The sequence below is a fragment of the Urocitellus parryii genome, chromosome 4 (genome assembly GCF_045843805.1).
Source record: "Urocitellus parryii isolate mUroPar1 chromosome 4, mUroPar1.hap1, whole genome shotgun sequence".
Classification (NCBI taxonomy): Eukaryota; Metazoa; Chordata; class Mammalia; order Rodentia; family Sciuridae; genus Urocitellus; species Urocitellus parryii.
Window position 1 is genome coordinate 84200164 of NC_135534.1, and position 19082 is coordinate 84219245.

At 40.9% G+C, this 19082-nt stretch overlaps 1 protein-coding gene across 2 annotated transcripts in view; it reads left to right on the plus strand.

Moving 5' to 3' along the window:
• The window catches only part of Amotl1 (angiomotin like 1), a 138856-nt gene that overhangs the window by 32033 nt on the left and 87741 nt on the right, over positions 1-19082 (plus strand). Inside the window, exon 1 of one of the 2 annotated variants that reach the window (XM_026396104.2) lies at positions 9282-9563. The exons of the other annotated variant lie outside the window; for it this stretch is intronic. Within the exon in view, the coding sequence (XP_026251889.2) occupies positions 9515-9563 (49 nt within the window). The 5' untranslated portion in view covers positions 9282-9514. Of the gene's footprint in view, positions 1-9281; positions 9564-19082 lie in introns of those variants that run through there. 2 annotated transcript variants of the gene reach the window in all.

Sequence of the window (19082 nt, forward strand, 5' to 3'; positions counted from 1 at the left end):
AGGGCATCTTTTGGGTAGATGTTGTGGCAAAAGACATAGAGTGTGCAGCTTACTTGCAGGTTGTTTCCATTTAATCAGTTTATATTATTTATTCTAGATTGGTCATTATTTCCTTCCTTTATTCCTTCCTTTCTATTTGCTGTGCTGGGGATTGAACCCAGGGCCTTATGCATGCAAAGCAAGCACTCCTTCTCTAGGCTACATCCCCAGCTGTCATTTTCTGATGTTCCTATTCTCTCCGCTGATTTGGATCCTATATTTTACATGCCTTGCCTAATAAAGGTTAAATAGAAAGGGACCATTTCTAGACAGCCCGGTAAAGGAGACTGTTAGTATTCTTAAGGCACTCTTCCCGGGCCATACCTGGATGCTCAGTACAGGACAACTGCAAGAACTGTACTTCTTTGCCTTCTTTAAATTCTTCACATTCTCTGCCTCCATATCTCTGCACATGCTGTATTGTTCTGGCTGGTATACTCTCTCTGCTTCTTCATGCCCTGTCCTGTAGGTATCTATTTAAATCTTACATCCTGGAGAAATTTCTTCTTATTCCCTCTAAGCAGTCACCCTTCTCCATTTATTTTTACAGCTTCTCCTTTTCTTCATCACACTTAGCCCTTAGATTTGTTATTGTAGATTCATTTGTGTGCATTTAGTAAGACAGAGCCCATAAAAGAATTTTCAAATATCTAGCAGAATAACTGGCTTATCAATGAAGTCAATAATAGTTTTTTGAATGAATGATACAGTGAATAGATGAATGAATCCATCATAGTTCTCAAAAGCTTTGCCTTCTTTCAAACTCTACAGTCCTTTCAGTTATTCTGTTTATGACTTTTCCAGAAATAACTTTTCCCTGCTATTTCTAATTATTCCTCTCTCTACTGTGAATTTTTCTAAAGACAATTTCCCTTAGCATGATACTAGTTCTATTACAGATGCACTATAAATACTCTCTGATTTCTAGATTATAGAATACTAACATGTGGATTTTAACTTTCCTTCCTGCTCTGAGTTTTATGTTGTAAAATATTTTTTTTCTCCTAAATTGAATCATTCCCAGTGACTGGAGCCATTAGGAAAGGTGGGAGTTTCTCCACTCACCTGTCTCTGGTTTTACAATGTAAGACCTACTGGTCTGTAGTGCATCTTTGCAGGGAAGAGCTGGAATTGCTGCAGAGGTTGTGAGGGGCTGTTCTTTCTAACTCCAAACTAGAGACATTTTCAGAATAAAACATCCAAGCATTCTGTTCAAAATGGTGATTATGATCCTTTGAAATCTCTCAGTGTGAACATTCTGATCTAAATTCTCTCCCTTTATTGTGAAAATCTTTGTTTTTTAATAGCAGCTTTGCATTGCTGTTGTGTTAGAAACTCAGTATGCTTCCCATTTTAGAAACAAAACATGTGTCTACATCATCACTGGAAATAAAAGGCTAAAACATGATTAGGTTTTTGCTCATGAAAAGAGAACAAGGGAGCAATTACCATAACATCACATATTGTAGGGTGAACAAAACTGAGGCTGTTTCCTGTTATAATGCAATTGGCTTCACCCAATAAGTCAATGGTATGATCAATATGGTTAGACCCTTGGGAGTCTCCTCATCCCACACACTGGGTATCATCAATTAATCCCCAACTCAGTGGTTCTTAGCCAGAGGCAATTTAGTCCCCTATGGGACATCTGACAATGTCTGGAGACTTTTTGTTTTCATAACTGGGTTTGAAAGATAGATGGTTTCTATCTGCATTTAGTGTGTAGAAGTTATCTCACAATGCACATGGCAGTTCCTCACAAAAAAAAAAAATCATCAGCCCCTATGTCAGTAGGTGCCTAAAACTGAGAACACCTGAATTAACCAATCAATCAAAAAATATTAAGCTTTCAATACTCCAAGCAATAGTAAAAATAGCAAATAATCAGAATAATTATCCTTTATATAATATAAGAGATATAAATATATAATATTTACTATATACCAGGTTATTAATATTCACGGTTACTCTGTCTCATTCAGGATCTGATCTCAGATTTGTTTGAGGCATTGTCTTTACCTCTCCTTACCTGTTTGGTGTAAGTGCATTTTCTCTGGATATGATCATATCTGTTCTCTGTTTCTTGATTTTTATATAGATCAGATTATGTGTTTAGTTCATATCAGGTAATTAGCACATAGGAAAAGCAGTGAGTCAAGAAGAGACCAGTGTGTCACTATGACTGTGAAACTAAAAGCATCCAGACAGGCCAGACTCAGATTAGTAACTTAACAAACGAGCCAAGCTCCCTGAATAGGGTGGTAGCACACAGCCTGGCCCTTAGTAGATACTTAATAAATACTCCTTGGGAAAGCTTTCTTCATAATTATACAGAGTTCTTGGGTAAATTTCAAATAGAGCAGAGTTTTCAAATGATCCAGTCTGTTATATAACATTTAATTGTCCCTAGGAGTGTTTTCCTCATTCATGGGCACCTGATATTTCTGTAGCTACAGAGCTATCTCTTGTGTGTCTTCCCCCTTGCTTACCACATCTTCTTCTTCTTTTGTCCCTTTTTAGTCAGTGTGGCCCTTTGGTCCTCCCTTTCTTCCCAGGGATGCACACCCAGTACCTCTGCCTTGGTACTCCTAGTGTTCCCTGAATTATGCCTCTGTCAACAGTATATGTATATAAGATGCAGGCAAGGCCTGTGTTAGCATCTCTAGAGGAGGCATGTGCTATGGAAAAAAGCTTATTCAAGAACATAATTTTATATTCGGAAACAAGCAGGGATGAAAAAACACCCCAACTATTGTCTTTGTAAAACAGAGAACTGAAAAAAAAATCTTTTCTGCCTGGTGATAATACAATAGTGCTCCCTTATCGAGGGGAGATACATTCCAAATGTCTGAACCTTATATATACTATGTTTATTCCTATACATACACACATACGATAAAGTTTAATTTATAAATTAGGCAAGTAAGAGATAAACAATAATAAGCAATATAAAATAGGAGTTATACTATTTTAAAACTCTAATCACAGTTATGTGAAGTGGTTCTCCATCTCAAAACCTTTTATACTACATGGATGGGTAATGTATACAGGGAGGATACACTGTACAAAGAGATGCATCATAACCCAGGAGGGACAAAGCAGGGCTGTTGGAGATTTTATTTATATTACTAAGAAGGGTATACAATTTAAATCCTATGAATTTTTTATTTCTATAGTTTTCCACATAATATTTTTGGACCACAGTTAAAATTTTCCACTTAATATTTTTGGACTATAGTTGACCAAGTTTACTGAAACCACAGAAAGGGAAACTACAGATGAAGGGGGACTGCTATATAGGAGTTACCTAAACCAGTATCAATGTGACCATTTTATGTTTAGAAAAGAAGAGATTAAAAGAAAGTATTCAGAAGCACACTGCAATGTGTGATTTTCTTTCTTGTGTCCACATTTTTTGTTAGAAACAGCCTTTGCCGAATGCCAATGTCTCGGCTTGGCACAGAATCACGAGCCACCACACAGCTTTGTAGATTCAAACAGCAATTCTTTATTCCCGATCTCACACCAGCCTCCACACACGTTCAGGGACAGTCTCCGTCTGCCCCCACAATTCACCTACACCACGAGGCTATTTCCAAATCCCATTTGAATCTCACGAGAACTCAATGGGAACAAGCAGCAGGAACACCCTAATCCCAGCAGCAATAATCTTCAACCCCAACTTCCCTAAAACCCATATTCTTAAACCGGGAAACGCCTTAAACCGGGAACACCCTAAACCCAAGGACCGGGATACTTCCTCAAACCTGCAGGATACTTCCTCAAACCTGGATCCACCCTCGATCACCTTGAGCAGGGTCATCTTACTAAAGCATACATGCAATGTCCCATCGAATGTCCTCTGAGCAGCATGGGGTACGCTGGCAAGGAGATTTTGATGCGTCATTCCTACTTGGTAATGGCCCTCAGCAAGCCTTCCCTCAGCACTTGGATTTCTTGGAACCTGCCCTTCTTCCTCTGTGCAAAATCACTCACACCTCTATGCTCCCATGATTCTTTGGTTTTGAACTCCAGTCTGTCAACCGTCATTCTTTACCATTAGCTATTAGCTCTGAAGTAGTAAATGCTTCTGAAAGAGAATTGCAAGAGCACCACGACCCCAGTGAGCCAGTGGGAAACTCCAGTGTGCTAGGAATTACTGAGCAAGCTCCAGGACTCTACTGTTCAACATTCTGGAACTTGGAGGTAGCACATGAGAAATTCAAATTTTGATACGTGTTGTTTAAAAATTACACTTTGGAAAGCACTACAGAATTTGGACTTTTAAACATCCTTCTTCTAGAAGCAAAACAAGCATTTTGATCAAGGTAGCCCGATTGCATTCACTTATTGGTTTGTTCCTTCAATGGTCACTAATTGTGATCTACTAACCATCATGACTTGTCCTATGTGAGGCTGTGCAGTAGCCCTTCCTTTGTGGTCATGTTCATCCACTCTTCTTTTGCTATTAGTCTTCTCCCTTCTGGCAAGCTCAGGCCAAGTTTTTTTTTTTTTTTTTTAATAGGGGGTTGAACCCAGGGGTATTTCTATCTCTAAGCCACACCCCTAGCCCTTTCTATTTTTATTTTTTATTTTGAGATCAGTCTCCCTAAGTTACTTAGGACTTCACTAAATTGATGAGGTTGGCCCTGAACTTTTGATCCTCCTCCCTCAGCCTCCTGAGCCACTGGGATTACAGGTGTTTACCACTGTACCTGGCCATGTCCAGTTCTTAAGTTTCATCCAGTCAAATAATTAGCAAGGAATTATTATTATTATTATTTTGTGTGTGGAAGTACTAGAAATTGAACCTAGGGTGGTGTGTGTGTGTGTGTGTGTGTGTGTGTGGTGGTGGTGGTGGTGGTGGTGGTGTCCTCTATTACTGAGCTACACCTCCAGCCTTTTTTATTTTTAAATCTTGAGACAGAGTATTGCAAAGTTGCTCAGACTGACTTTGTGAATTTATGGTCATTCTGCTACAATCTCCTGAATAGCTAGAATTATAGGTATGTGCTACCTCATCTGGTTTAATAAAAATTTTAAATGTAAAGTTGTGCTGAAATTGTGTACAATGAATCAAACTGCATTCTGCTATCATATATACCTAATTAAAATAAATAAATTAATTTAAAAAATTTAAAAAAGATTTTTAGTGTTGTTATGTAAAAGCTAAGAAAAGTGGGAGGGGAGCTGGCACAGTGGCACATGCCTATAATCCCAGTGATTCAGGAGGTTGAGACAGGAGGATAGCGAGTTCAAAGCCAGCCTCAGCAAAAGCAAGGCAACTAAGCAACTCAGTGAGATCCTGTCTCTAAAAATAAAATACAAAATAGGGCTGGGGATGAGGCTCAGTGGTTGAGTATCCCTGAGTTCAATCCCCAGTACCTAAATAAATAAATAAATAAATAAATGAAAGAAAGGCATTCTGTCCATCTACAACTACCAAAAAATAATAATAATAATAAAATAAAAAATAAATAAAAAAGTGGGAGGGGAAGGAAATTCACATTTTAATAGGGCATTTAAGTCCTTGTATTTCAAAAAACTGGAGGACAAGGGAAGGGTTTCTAACTTTTTTACTGAATCCAGAATGCGCCCTGCACTTTGATATGTATTACTCCTTTTAATTCTCATAATTAAAGCCTAGGAAGAAAGTACCAGGATAATGGTACTTACCTCCTAGGCTTTTTTTTTGCAGGGAAGAAATCTGAGATTCATGTTAAGTTACTGTCTGTGTCTGGAAACCACTGGAACCTGGACTAGAACTCTAAGGCCTTGCTCATTGTCCTCTACCTATATGCCTGATACCTTGCTCTTCTTCCTGCTTCTGTGCTTATGGGGAACATCCAGGTGCCTGTGCTGTTTGGAGCTAAAGGCTGCTTTCTGGGCTATCTCAAAGAGAGCTCAAATTAGCCAATCACCTTCTTGACTTTCCTAGGAGTTAGTAAATGCCAATTTGGGTAACTTTAGAAAAGACACTGACCTTTAGAGAGTGTTTAGATTAAAAAAGAAAGAAAGAAAAAAAAAAAGAAAAATGGAATCTGAAACCAAATATACTATTGGAAAATGCGGATATTGGTAACATCTTAATCAAATCTCTAGTCTTTTATTCAAACCTCAGTTCCTGAGCAATAGATTCAGGTGTATTTGATGTAAAGTTATTCATTTTCTGTGACTGATATAGAGATTATTAACAGTTGAGGAAATATTAAGGTACTGGAGGGGGACAACAGCACAGGCAGTTTTCTGCCTGTGCTGCCATTCCTTTGATGACTTGGAATCAATTTGAGGAGTGTAGGATCAATTAATTTGGTCAAAGACTCATGAGCCTTCAAATCTGTGCCTAGCATGTCTTCTGAAGATCTAGGAGTACCTAGCATCAGTTAGAGGGACCAACTTCTTTTTTAAAAAATTTTTATTTGTTCTTTTTTAGTTATACGTGACAGTACAATGTCCTTTGACATATCATACATACATGGAGTATAACTTCCCATTTTGTGGTTGTACATGATGTGGAGTTACACTGGTTGTGTATTCATATGTGAGCATAGGAAAGTTATGTCCAATTCATTCTACTGTCTTTTAGAGGGACCAGCTTTTTGACACCACCTCTGGCTTTTATGCCTTTAAATTTCCCCAGCTTTTTTTTTTCTTTTCTAGCCTCTTCTTTCCCCATTTTTCAGTTGTGGGCACTTTCCAAGTGAACTGATCTTCAGAACTGTCTCTCTTTTTTTCTTTATACATCTGTCCTTGATGTCTTACCTAAAGTTGCCTACAGTAAGTAACTCAACATATTTCTCAAACCAGTTCCTCCTAACTCAGCTTTTTCATCATTAAAGACCCTTTCTTCTAAGAGTGGTTTGTTTTTTCCTATGACTCAGGTTTAAACTCTGTTAACTTGATTTTCTTGTTCTGTTCCCCATGATGTTCATCTAATCATGAAAAGTGTAAAATCTTGCTTCAAAGACTTTTTTCAGATGTGCCATCATGGGAATCACTCGTTATCTTCAAAGATATGGTATCTTTTTCCTTCTGTCTCCTTTACCCTAACAGGGCATTGTTTCCTATAACTCTCCCAGATATCCTTATCTCACTGGGCCTTTGGAAAGTTCACTGAAATAATATGAGCAAAGGTATATTGAGTACTACATATGCATTGTTTTAAGCATTTGGCATTAGTTACTTTATTCAATACTTACAACTACCCTGTGAAACTTGGTGCTATTTTCATTACCTTGAAAAGGAGAATAATGAAGTTTAGAGAAGTTAGGTGATTGGCCCAAGGTCACACAGATAAGGAGGAGCTCAGCCCCTGACTATTTTGTTCTAGAGTTCTAGAGTTCTAGATGCTAAATCCTTCGGCCTCCCAGATTACAGAATGGTGATTCATACTTCATTTTAAAATATGTAAGTTAGCTTTCTTCTTTCTTTATTTTTTCTATTCATCTCTTTGTCTCCAATCTATACTAAATTGATATAAATTCAAGGTGAATCGATAAATCTTTTTTTTTTTTTTTTTGGTACTGGCGATTGAACCCAGGGGTCTTAACCACTGAACCAAATCTCCAACCCTTTTAAAAAATATTAGAGACAAGGTCTCACAAGGCTTTGAACTTGCGATCCTCCTGCCTCAGCCTCCCAAGCAGCTAAGATTACAGGCGTGTGCTCCTGTGCCCTAGGAATCTTGTTTGCTCACTGCCTGTAGCATACAGTCTTAACTCTTAAATTGTACTTAGGGTTTACAGTGTGTGATGGAAAACACACTGAGGTAGAAGTCTGATCTACTTCTGGCTTTGCTGCTGAATTTGTTCTGTCACATCCAACAAGTCATTCAACAGTCAGGTCTGTAATTTCTCTTCAGCCTAGTGAAGGTTTTGGTTGATAATTTCTTTATTCTTCCAGTTCTACATTTTTATGATTTTTGTTATTCTGTTTTCTCTCCCTTTCTAGTAAAAACTCTTCTTTCTATATATACTTTCTTCCCAAGTATTCAGCTCCCTCTGCCTAGTGGTGCCTTCTCCTCTTCCTGCTACATCTAAACTATTTGCCTCATTTCTCCTGCAGAAAGCTAGTCCTTTTCACCTTTCCCAAGCATCTCTAGTCTCCAATCTCCTGCATTGTTGCTTTCCCCCTTTCTCTTATTTGTCTTATTAAGTAGACAACACATATTTGAAGGGCTTTTTAGCTGCTCTGTTTCTTTTGTGTGCTATTAGTGCTAGGGTAGGAGACTTTAAATGGGTAGGTATTTGAAAAATAATTGTTTAATGAGTGCCATTTGGACTGTATCTCTACAGCAGAGGTTATGAATCAGATGTGCCATCATGGGAATTAGAAGAATAGACTGCTGTCAGGACTCACAACCCCACCAGAATTGACTGGAGGGTGCCACAATCCAGGCAGGAGTCCTTGAAGGCCTGGCAAGGACAAAAGAGAGGGGAGAAGGGCAAGGCTCTTACTAACCTGGTGGGCAGCAATTGCATTCTGTTACTTCATCTCTCTCCTCTGAGCAGCAGAGCTGCCCAGAAGCCAGGCATTATTGCTAGGGGGCAGGAGGGGCACCCCAGATCAGGACAGAGAGTATAATAGGGTAAGTGCGGAGTGTTGCTTAGTACAGCCTGATTTAAGAGATGAGGCAGAATCAGAAACACTTTGCCAGAGTCATTTGCATTCTTTGCCGCTATTTCGGGCAGATAATGGCCCAGAGTTTGTGGCCATAGAATTGTTCAGTGCTAGGATACATTTAGTATCTAGGACTGTAAGTTCTGTTTTGACCCTTCTAGTCCTCACATGGAGCATCTAATAGCAGCCTGTTGCCCAGTACCAGTGGGTGACAGAATCCCTGGGGCCTGGGAATTGCTGAGAAATGTGCGGTCACTGTCCACTTGTAAATTCCACTTAAGGGGAAAAAACCCATCCTAAGCAGATCCTAACCTGGACTTTGGGAGCAGATCCGGAAACAGAATTCGGCTGGGAATGGCCTAGGGGGAAGGAAGACAAAATCGAAAGAAGAACTGGCATTAATTAAAACGCCGCAGGGGACAAAACAAGGGAGAACAGTGGCCCTCCAAAATCTCAGGGAGACACGTCAGCTTGAGCTCAGGGCAATTTCAGCCTGGCAATCTCGCGGTCCCGGGAGGGGTGGCGGATGGCTGAAGACGGGCTCTAGGGCCCAGCGGCCCGGTGCTGGGGCGGGGGTGGAGTGTAGGGTTACAGTGACGAGTCCGGGCGACCCTCCCCGGCCAGCGCGCGAGGAGCGCGCAGCGCGGGCGGCGGCGGGAGCGCGCGGGACGCTCTAGGTCCTAGCTGGGGTTGTCCGGTTTGGGACTGGAGGTGAAGCCCTGGCATTTCCCCCCTTCCTGAGTGAATGGGGCTGATTGTCAGGCACCACTTCCCCGCGCTGCCCTACGCCATGCCCAGAGAGCTGCCTGGCAGCCGTCTTCCCCTGCTGCGGGACTGAACTAGCCATGATCGCCTCATGTGGAGGGCAAAGTTGCGCCGGGGAACTTGTGAGCCTGCGGTGAAAGGTAACCGGCCTCCCCTGGGGGTGTGGGGAGGGCATCCCCGAGTCTCCCACGTGAAGGACCAGCTGCTCTGGGCAGCAGAGACCCGGGGGGATCCTCCTGGAGGCCGGGGACAGAGTCCCTTCCAGATGTTGCAGCTTGAGCAGCCGATTCGGCGTTGGGGGCCCGGTGGTGTCCACCCAGGGACCCAGAAAGAAAAGGAAAAAAAAAAAAAAAAACAGAACCTGGTTCCCGTGCCACCCTCCAGATCCCTGGTGCCCACGGGCGGGATCTCAGCACCGCGCCGCCCCACGGGACACTGGGAACTTGCCTTCCCCAGCTCTGCCGGGTGGGCCCTAGGGTGCGGGCGCGCCCCCGACGCGGGGGTGGCTTTTCCGGAGGGGCGCTGCCATATGGCTAGCCTCTCCTAGACGCACCCGCGAGGGTTCCCTGGCCGCCGAGGGAGGGGGCGGAAGGACTGTCGGGTGGCTTCTTCCCTCCGCGATAGACAAAGGCTCGCCCTGGCCGGCCCGACGGGCTCCGGCGCTCGGGCGCTCGGAGTGGACCCTTCCTGCCAGCACGTAGGACTCGGCTCTGGCGAGTGGGGTGGCGAAGAGCTAGCTCTGCGACCCCGAGGCTCAGATCGCGATAGCCACTGCTCCTTTGTTCTCCCCAGACAAGTTTCTTTGACAAACTGGGAGTTAGATCTAGCTTTCTTTAGTCTGTTAGTGCTGCCTTTAATAAAAGAATCGGGTTTCAAGAGGGTGAAAAATTCAACTTTCCAAGTGGAACCGTTTTTCTTTGGACTGTGACATTTGTGGCAGGAGGGAGCTTGGCACGTCGACCCCTGACACCCCAGCGGAGCGGGGGCCCTGCGCTGGGGCCGGGACAGCTGGGCTGGAGGGACCCAGGAGCCTTGGCGCGCACCTCACGGGCCTCCGCCTGGACTGAACTCTCGACGCGCTTTCCAAGTTTCCCTCTCGGAACCCCAGGCCTTGAATCCAGGGTCTCTCCCGCAGCTCCCCAGCCTCGCCTCCATTCGCTCTACTCCTTGTACTCGTTCTTGTTTGATGACTGCCAACGTGTACCCCTTCCAGTTTTGTTCGAAGGTTTTTTGCCATTTTGTCTTCGAAGTGAGTTTACTGTCTGCACATACCAAATACTCTTTAGCCGAGCTAGTGAGGGCTGCAGCAGACAGGGTCCCTGATCATGTAGGCCTTCTGAAGCGTTGCGATTTGGGTACAACAGTTTGTCCCCTTGGTCCCTCTGTTCTCTTACTGTGTGGAGATATGGTTGCCCCCCCCCCCCCCAGGCATGTCTAGAGAATAGAGTTTTAAACTGCTTATGAAAGTCCTTAGAGGTGGTGAGAGTAGGGGGTCATGAGAGCCATTTGTGACCCCGAAAATATCTTTTGACTACTCCAAACATGTGTTAACCTGCTCACCATAAGTGAATTAAACCAGAATAGAGGGATATTAATAGCTACAATTCCAGAAAAAAATTCCTTCCTTTTCCGGGAGCGAAAAGTCAGGGCTTGAAATATTGAACAATCATGGCTCCCTGCTTCCAAAACCGGGCTTTGGGTCCCTGCCAAAGAGGCTAATATTTCCCCTGGCTGCCTAACACTTCTGGACTGGGGCAGCTGTGGATGTCAGACCCAGATTCGCAGTCAGGGATCTCTGGATTGCAAGTTCTTGAAGAATCTAGAGGAATGAAAAATTTACTTCTTAGAACTGTACTGTGAGCATTATCTATGTACTATGAACATTCTTTATGAGAACAGTGTGGGAATAATACTTAAATACATTTTGAGTTGTTTTGAAAACTAAAGGGGCAGAAAGTACTGATTTGGCCAGAATGAAAAAGGCTAGAATGTGGAGAGGTGGAAGCTCTTCTCCACCTGGTGGGGGGGCCTGGAGGGGAGCAGGGAAGGGAGAAGATGTTTAGTTCTTGGACAGCCATATTTTTGCCTTTGTATGAGTCTTTCCTTTTTTTTTTTTTCAAAATAAATTATAAACTTCCAGGTGGACAGGAGGAGAGAAGGTGCTGCCCCTGTAACTGCCCTCTCTCTTCTCTTTCTTTTTAAAATTCACACAAGTCTGGGTCTTTTCGGTTCTGTGCAGATGGTGGAGAATGAAGAATATTAATGCAGTGAAGGGCATGTAGAGATCAAAGCACTGAAAAATACATCTTTTCATGGAAGCTAATGTAGGACTTTCAATTTAAATGAGATTTTAAAGTGCTGTCATGAAGAAAAGCACATGAATGCAGAAATGTGAATGATTTTTATGGGAAGGCACTCTGCTGATTAGACTTGAGAGTGTCTGCTCTTGGCCAGTTAGGCTGGGGCTTCCATGTTTTTTCCTACATCTCTGTCCCTGAATGATGCTTTTTCTGATGTGCACCCCTGTGGAGATTGTGGACTCAGGGCCTGGGGGAACCATGGCCAATGGAAATTAGTCAACTTCTGTCTGCTGAGAGTTCTGTTGCAAAGTACAGCCTCTAGGTACTGTGCTGCCTATTTCTTCAGTCATTTGTGAAAATGCTTTGAAACTGACAAAAGTCTGTAATGTAAGACTTCAAACAAATAATAACATAAAACAAGAGAAATGTTAGTGAACATTGTAAAAGTTTGATTTTTCAGGCCAGTAAGATAAACTTTATAAGACCTGTTAGTAGTTCTTATATGCAAAATTCCCCCACATTAACACTTTTTTTTTTCTTTTTTGGTGGCTGTCTGCATTTTAAATGCACATGGAAGCTTGGGTCAGGAAAGTCTGCAGTGTTTTCAATAATTGTTCTCCTAGTTTTTTTCATTCGTTTTGGAGGTTTTTTTAATGATACAAAATTCAGAAGGTAATAGAATCCTTGAAAAGCAAGGGGTAGTATGGAGGTCAAGCAAGAGGACATATTTGATTACAAGGTTTATTGGAAATTGTCTGAGATTGTTGAGGTTTGTTTGTTTGCCTAGTGAGTTTTTGGTTTTAATTTTGTTGGCTTGACTTTGTTTTGTCTTTGGAGGAGAGGCACAATGTAAATCTTGGCCATTGTGGGTAGGACAGTATGCTACTTTTGCTGGAAGGAAGTCACTTCTGCTCCTGGGCTTATGTGCTGGGGTCCTTCTCCTGTCACTTGTGAGGCTCTTTTCTCTGTCTTGTGACCAGGTCTTGTGGAAACTGAGAGTGCCTTCATTTTAGGCACTTGAGGCAGAACTCCTGGGTTCCATAGAGGGTTCACACACCAGGCATTTTTTTTCTTTCCATTTTTTGAGGGAGCAGGAAAGTAACTCTAAAGTGTTAGGAAATGTATCCCTGTTAAAACTCTGGAGAATTGGATTTAATTTTTTAAAAACAATTATTGTTCTACTGTGTATGTTGAAACCGGTGTTTGAAACCTAACTGTCCAATATTGCAACTGTATCCTACTTATTTTTGTTTTTAGTAAAATGTTTGTATTTACTTTTTTTTTCAACTTTTCATTTTGAAATGATCATAATTTCATAGGAAGTTGCAAAAATAGTAGAGAGGTCCTTTGTATCCTTTACCCTTTCCCCCATTGGTAACAGTTTATATAATCATAGTGCAGTAGCAGAACCAGGACATTGACATTGGTACAATCCACAGAACATACTCAGATTTCACCAGTTTTACATGAATACAATTGTATTTGTGTGTGTATGCCTTTATGCGTTTTTTCACATGTGTAGATTTGTATAACTACTGCTGTGATCAAGATATAGAAGTATTTCAACACCTCCAAGATTATACTTGTTTTTTTCCTACATCTCTGTCCCTGAATGATGCTAGTAACCGATAGATTGGGTCTCCATATCTGTAATTTTGTCATCTTGATACTACGAAAACAAAACCACACAGTATGTCACCTTTTGCATTTGGCTTTTCACTCTGCATAATGATCTGTCCATATTTTTGCTCAGATCAGTTGTTTTGTTCCTTTTTATTGTTCAGCAGTATTCCATGGTTTGGACGTACTGTGGTTTAACTATTCACCTATTGAAGGATATCTGTGTTGTTTCCAGTTTTTGACTATTATGCATAAAGTTTCTATGAACATTCCTATATAGGTTCTTGTGCAGATAAAAGTTTTCATTTCTCTGAAATAAGAGACCAGGAGTACGATAGCTGGATGATGTGGTAAGTATATGTTTGGTTTTTAAAGAAATTGCTAAATTGTTTTCCAGAGTGGCTGTATCAAGTATCATTTTTCCCAGCAATGTATGAGATCTGATTTCTCTGCATCCTTGCCAGAATTTGGTGTTGTCATTGGTATTTTTTTTTTTTTGGCTGTCCATTAAGGGTTCTAATTGGTATTTAGTCTTTTTGTGGTTTTGATTCATATTTCCCTAATGGCTTCATGCTGCTACACATCTTTTCATGTGCTTATTTGTTATCTGTTTATCCTCTTTGGTAAAATCTCTATTCGTGTCTTTTGCCTCTTTTCTGACAGTATTATTTATTTTGTTGTTGAGCTTTGAGAGTTCTTATATAATCTAGATATAAGTCGTTTGCTAGGTATGTGGCTTGCATATATATTTTCCTCAGTATGTGGATTGTTTATTCATTTTCTTTCTGGGAACTTTTGCAGAACAAAAGTTTTTAATTTTGATGAAGTCCAATTTACTGATTTTTTTTCCTTTATGGTTTGTTCTTTTGGTATCATATCTAAGTACATTTTTGACTAGGCATATGGGGCCCAAATATTTTCTCTTATGTTTTCTTCTACAAGTTTTACATTTAAAATGTACCTCACATTTATCCTTCTTAAGGATTCTATGTCTTATGATCTTATAAACCACCTTCTAAAAGTGTTGACTAGGCATTTCATGCTCTGGAAGAGTACACATGGACTATCAAGCAGAGCTTCTACTCTCAGGGGCTCACAGATCAGTGGGGTTGTGTGTAGACATTACTATGTACTAAGTACCATAATAGAGATGTGTGATCTTCTGTGGGACCACTGAGCAGAAAGGGCTACCTTTGGTCCAGGTGGTCAGAGAGAGCTTCCGTGGGCATGTTGCCCAAGCATGGTGGGAATAAAATTGGTTCTTGTCTTTGATCCAGTTTTTTGACATCTTTATTGGCATTTATTCATTAATGTGAGTTATTCTAATTCTTGAGTGCATGCTGAAGGACCTGGGGTAAATGGAGTGGTTGAGGACTTTTTAAATAGCACATGGCATGATAGCTTAAAACACAAGTGAAAAACACAATGTTCAAAACTTTGGTAACATAAAGATTAAGAATAAAATTGAATTGGTTGAGTTAGAATATATGGTAAAATGAAATAAGAGGTAGTATTTGGCATTAAGAACAGATATATTTGGTTTGTTTCCTGGACTCTGCCACCTCCTTGCTATGTGACATCGGAGAATTTCACCTGTTGAAATTCTCATGTGTAAAATGGGTACAGTAATAGTTCTTATTCCACAGAGTTGCATGGGAGTAAAATTAAATAATGCATATATAATACTTAGCATAGTGCTGGGCACGTTGAAGGCCTTCAGTAAATGCCTACTGTGATTATTACTAAAACAGCAGGAAGGTACATTGTTTTATAGTGCTCATATATGCTTTTGCTCTGAGAAACTTGAATTCCAGTTCTCACTCTTAGGCACTTATCTTTTCATGTCTGATCATTGTATCATGTATCAAATATTATTTATTGAATGAGGCTGGTTGAGAGTTGATGGTATTTGTTATCCTGGGTACAGTAAGTCAGAGCTGATGTCACCAGGACCTGTCCCAAACATCATAATGGGCAGCTCCCCTTCCTTTTCCTTATTGAGCAAGGTATTTGTATCCCAGAGGAAACCAATGGGGGTATTAGATGTAAAATACTAGGGCTGTGCTCAAACATGCGTGAGCATCAGTGTCATCTGGACAGCTTGATAAAACAGAATGCTGGGCTCTAGTCCCAGAGATTCTATTTCTAGGCCTTAGGGCCTGAGACTTTGCATTTCTAAAAAGTTTCCAAGTGATGCTGCTGCTGGTAGTGGGACCATACTTTGAGAACCATTGTTTTAGAGATAGTCCCTTTTAAATGGACCTACACTGAGGAGCAAGTCTTGATTAAGACTCAGGTTTGGAATAGATTGATTGCTAAAATGATTAGTCAATATGCATCATTGTGTTCTCTCTTCTGATTGCTCTTTTGTGCCACACTCCCTCCCGACCATGGCTTTCCCTCCCTAAGTTGTCTCTCACTACCTGGAAAACATGCCATGTTTGGGTCTGTGCTACAGTAGATAAGCCATTGGTGAAGTCATTTAGCCTCTATGAAATAAAGTATTTGTTAAATACTTACATTCCAAGGTTATCGAGGGGCATAAATGAGATAAGGAGCATGAAAGGGCTGCATAAGGTATAGCACTTGCAAAATAGTTTTTTTTTTTAATTGTATTGTAATGCTCTGTCTCCTTGGAGTAGTGCCCTTAGACTTGGAGTCAGGCCTTCCCACTTCTCTTTCCTCACATCTCTTCTGATGGATTCTATTCTTCCTCCTTTCCTTGCCTTCTCCCACTTTTCCTCCATCCTTCTTAGAACAGGCCAGGCAAGACAAGGGAGATGTCTTGTCTTCCACACTCAGGTTGCTTCCTCTATGTGAGATGGGGCTGTGAACATGCCCTGTGGCCAAGTGCCAGGGAGGAAGGAGGCACATTCAGCTCTTCTCAGCTCTGTTGGTGACCCCAGGTGCTGTGACCAGGAATATAACCCCCCAAAGCAGGTGAGGGTCAGCCTTTTCCTTCCTGATACTGGCTGTATTGAGAAGGGCTCTGGGAGCCAAATGTTTTGTGATTGAGCCCCCTATATGGAAAGGAGAGTGCATGAAATTCCCTGCTAAGTTCCTATTTCCCCAGGGATTGAACCCTGAATATATCATTTCAGTTAAATTGATTGCTCATCCTGGTGATCTGGGGAAAGTTTAAATATTCAAGGGCAGGCAAGGAGACTAGGAACATGATTTTTCAAAATTAATGGAAGCTGGAGGAGTCTATACCCTGTGTACAGCATTAAATTCATTCCAGAACACATATTAAACCAACCTCGTTTCTGAAAAGAGAAATGGTCTAATGGTCCTTTATCTAGATAGGAGAGTCAAGGATAATGCCTTCTGCAATCACAGTAAGCCTAAATTAAGACACTGGGAAAAGTAATACAAAAAAGCATCACAAACCCCTTTACATAAACCATGAAGATAACTAGGGTATTAGGTTTGCTTTGTAGGTTTGTTAAAGGGCATAATCTGATTCGACTTATTTGTATTGACTGACCTGGCAGATCAAAATGAGTGATAAATTGCTTGAATAGTGGAGAATAAATCCATCTTAGCTGACTTTAGATTTGACCCTTGATACATCAAGAAAGTAAGAATAGAGAGTCTAAAAAGGTCTACTCTAAATTATGGATTTTCTTAGCTCTGCATTGAGCACATAAAATTTTCCAGAATTTTCTTAACTTTCTCCACAATAAATTTCAGGGCTTTGGAGAAAAAAATTGAAATAAATGCAAATATACATTTTAATGACCTTTATTAAGTGACTATGAACACTTTATTAGTTTAGGAACACAAAATGGATATGTATAATTAAGTTTGCTCAAATTAACATGTTTTGTAGCTTCTAATTTAGTCTTTATTTTTATTATTTTTTTTTTTAGGAAGCATCATGAATATACAGATTGAATTTACTTTGCATATTTTCAATTTCCCTTATAGAGGAAGGTATGTGCTAAACATTAGAGAGCATGACATTTTTTGGGTTTGGACAGACTATAAATTAGGCAAATATTTGGATACAGAAGCACTCACTACTCAGTAAATATCTGTAGAATGAAGGACTGAATGGTGCAAGTTGATCCTGAAGTGGAGAATTTGGTGAGCATACGATACAAGGATATAGTGCATTCCTCTGATACTTGAGGGTCTGTCCTATGCCAGGGGTTGGACTGGGTATGAGTTATATGTCCTTTGCTCCTGTAAAATTAATATTCTAAAAGGAATGTAATGTAGTATGATACTAGAAAACACAATGCAAATGAATGGGGCTTATTCTGCTCTGAGAAGTTGGGGGAATGGTTCATAGCTGTCTTTCAAGTATGTCTTTGCTTTGAACCTATTAATAGGAAATGGGCTTAAATTACAGATACCATGACTTCTAGAGGCATGGAAGAGTTCTCTGCTGGGAGGGTGACTAAATACAAAGATTGGCAGGATATGGAAGGCATGGAGCAACTGAGAGATTAATAGAATTGTGGGGCTGACTCATTCTAGAAACCTCTTTAAATTTAATAGGTACGATTTAATGTATCCTTCCTGTTTTCTGGTTGAGGTGGGCAATGGACTAGTTGTGCTGTGTTCTTTGGATACCTTTTTCTGACTTTAGTCATTATCCTTAGAAATTAATAGTTAAGGCTTCAGAGCTGGAAACCTGTATTCACAGCATGGCTGTGGCAGTCTTTGGCCTTATTGTCATGGGCAAGTTACTTAACCTGTCTGTTAAGTAGAGTTTCTTCATATGATAAATAGGATAATAGTAATATCCAGCTCTAAAGATGATTATAAGGATTACATATTAAGAACTCAGAACAATATCTGAAACATTGACATATTGAAGGACTTATGAGTTAGCATGATTGCTGCAGTTACTGTTGTAATATCCTGTTGTGCTTACAGATTCTGTGGATCTGGATGTCCAGTTGGGCACAGTTGAGAGGTCCTGTCTCTGTCCTACCATGCCTGGGACTTCAGGGGGAACGAGATTGAGGGTAGGGATGCCTGAGTGCTTTGGGGCTGGACTGACATGTCCAGCACCTGGGCTAGGTTGATCTGCTGACTGGAGTGCCTGTAGGTTGCCTTCCTTTGTCTTCCTCACAGATTTAGGCTTGACAGATCTTACGTGGTGGTTCAGGCCTCCAAGTGTGAGAATTCCAGCAAACACGACAAGAACTGCATCATGTTTTGTGATCCATTCCTGAAAGTCACAGAGTCACTTCTGTCATTCTCTGTTGGCCCATGTCTCCTAAGCCTGCCTAAATTCAAGGGGGTAGACTATGGGCCTGTCATCGTCATGATGTATCATCCTTGGATAAAGCATCAGACGTTTAACACTAAGTAAACACCTGGAAACTGCACTGTTCTGAACATGTGAATATTCTGTCTAGCTGAAGGTAGATATTCTGCAAGCTGGATCCCCTCTCTATTCTCACCCCCTACCTTATGTTACTTTTTCTTGATGGTTTGGATCATCATTATAAACATCAATTAAGGTGATTCAGAATTCTTTTTTCAAGAATTACTGTATATCAGCTTTGAAATCCTTGACTGAGTTATCTCTTGTACAGATTTTAGAGAAAATGTTATAATGGGTTTCCTAGTCCACTGATGGGTTATGCACCTCGAAGAGAGGTCATTTTTTTTAATCATCTTGTTGGCTAGACTATTACAAGACTCACTGTTTTGTGGATAAAAGTAGGCCTTAATTGTCACCAATGCCATGATTCTGAAGAAACAGCCTTTCCCCCATTT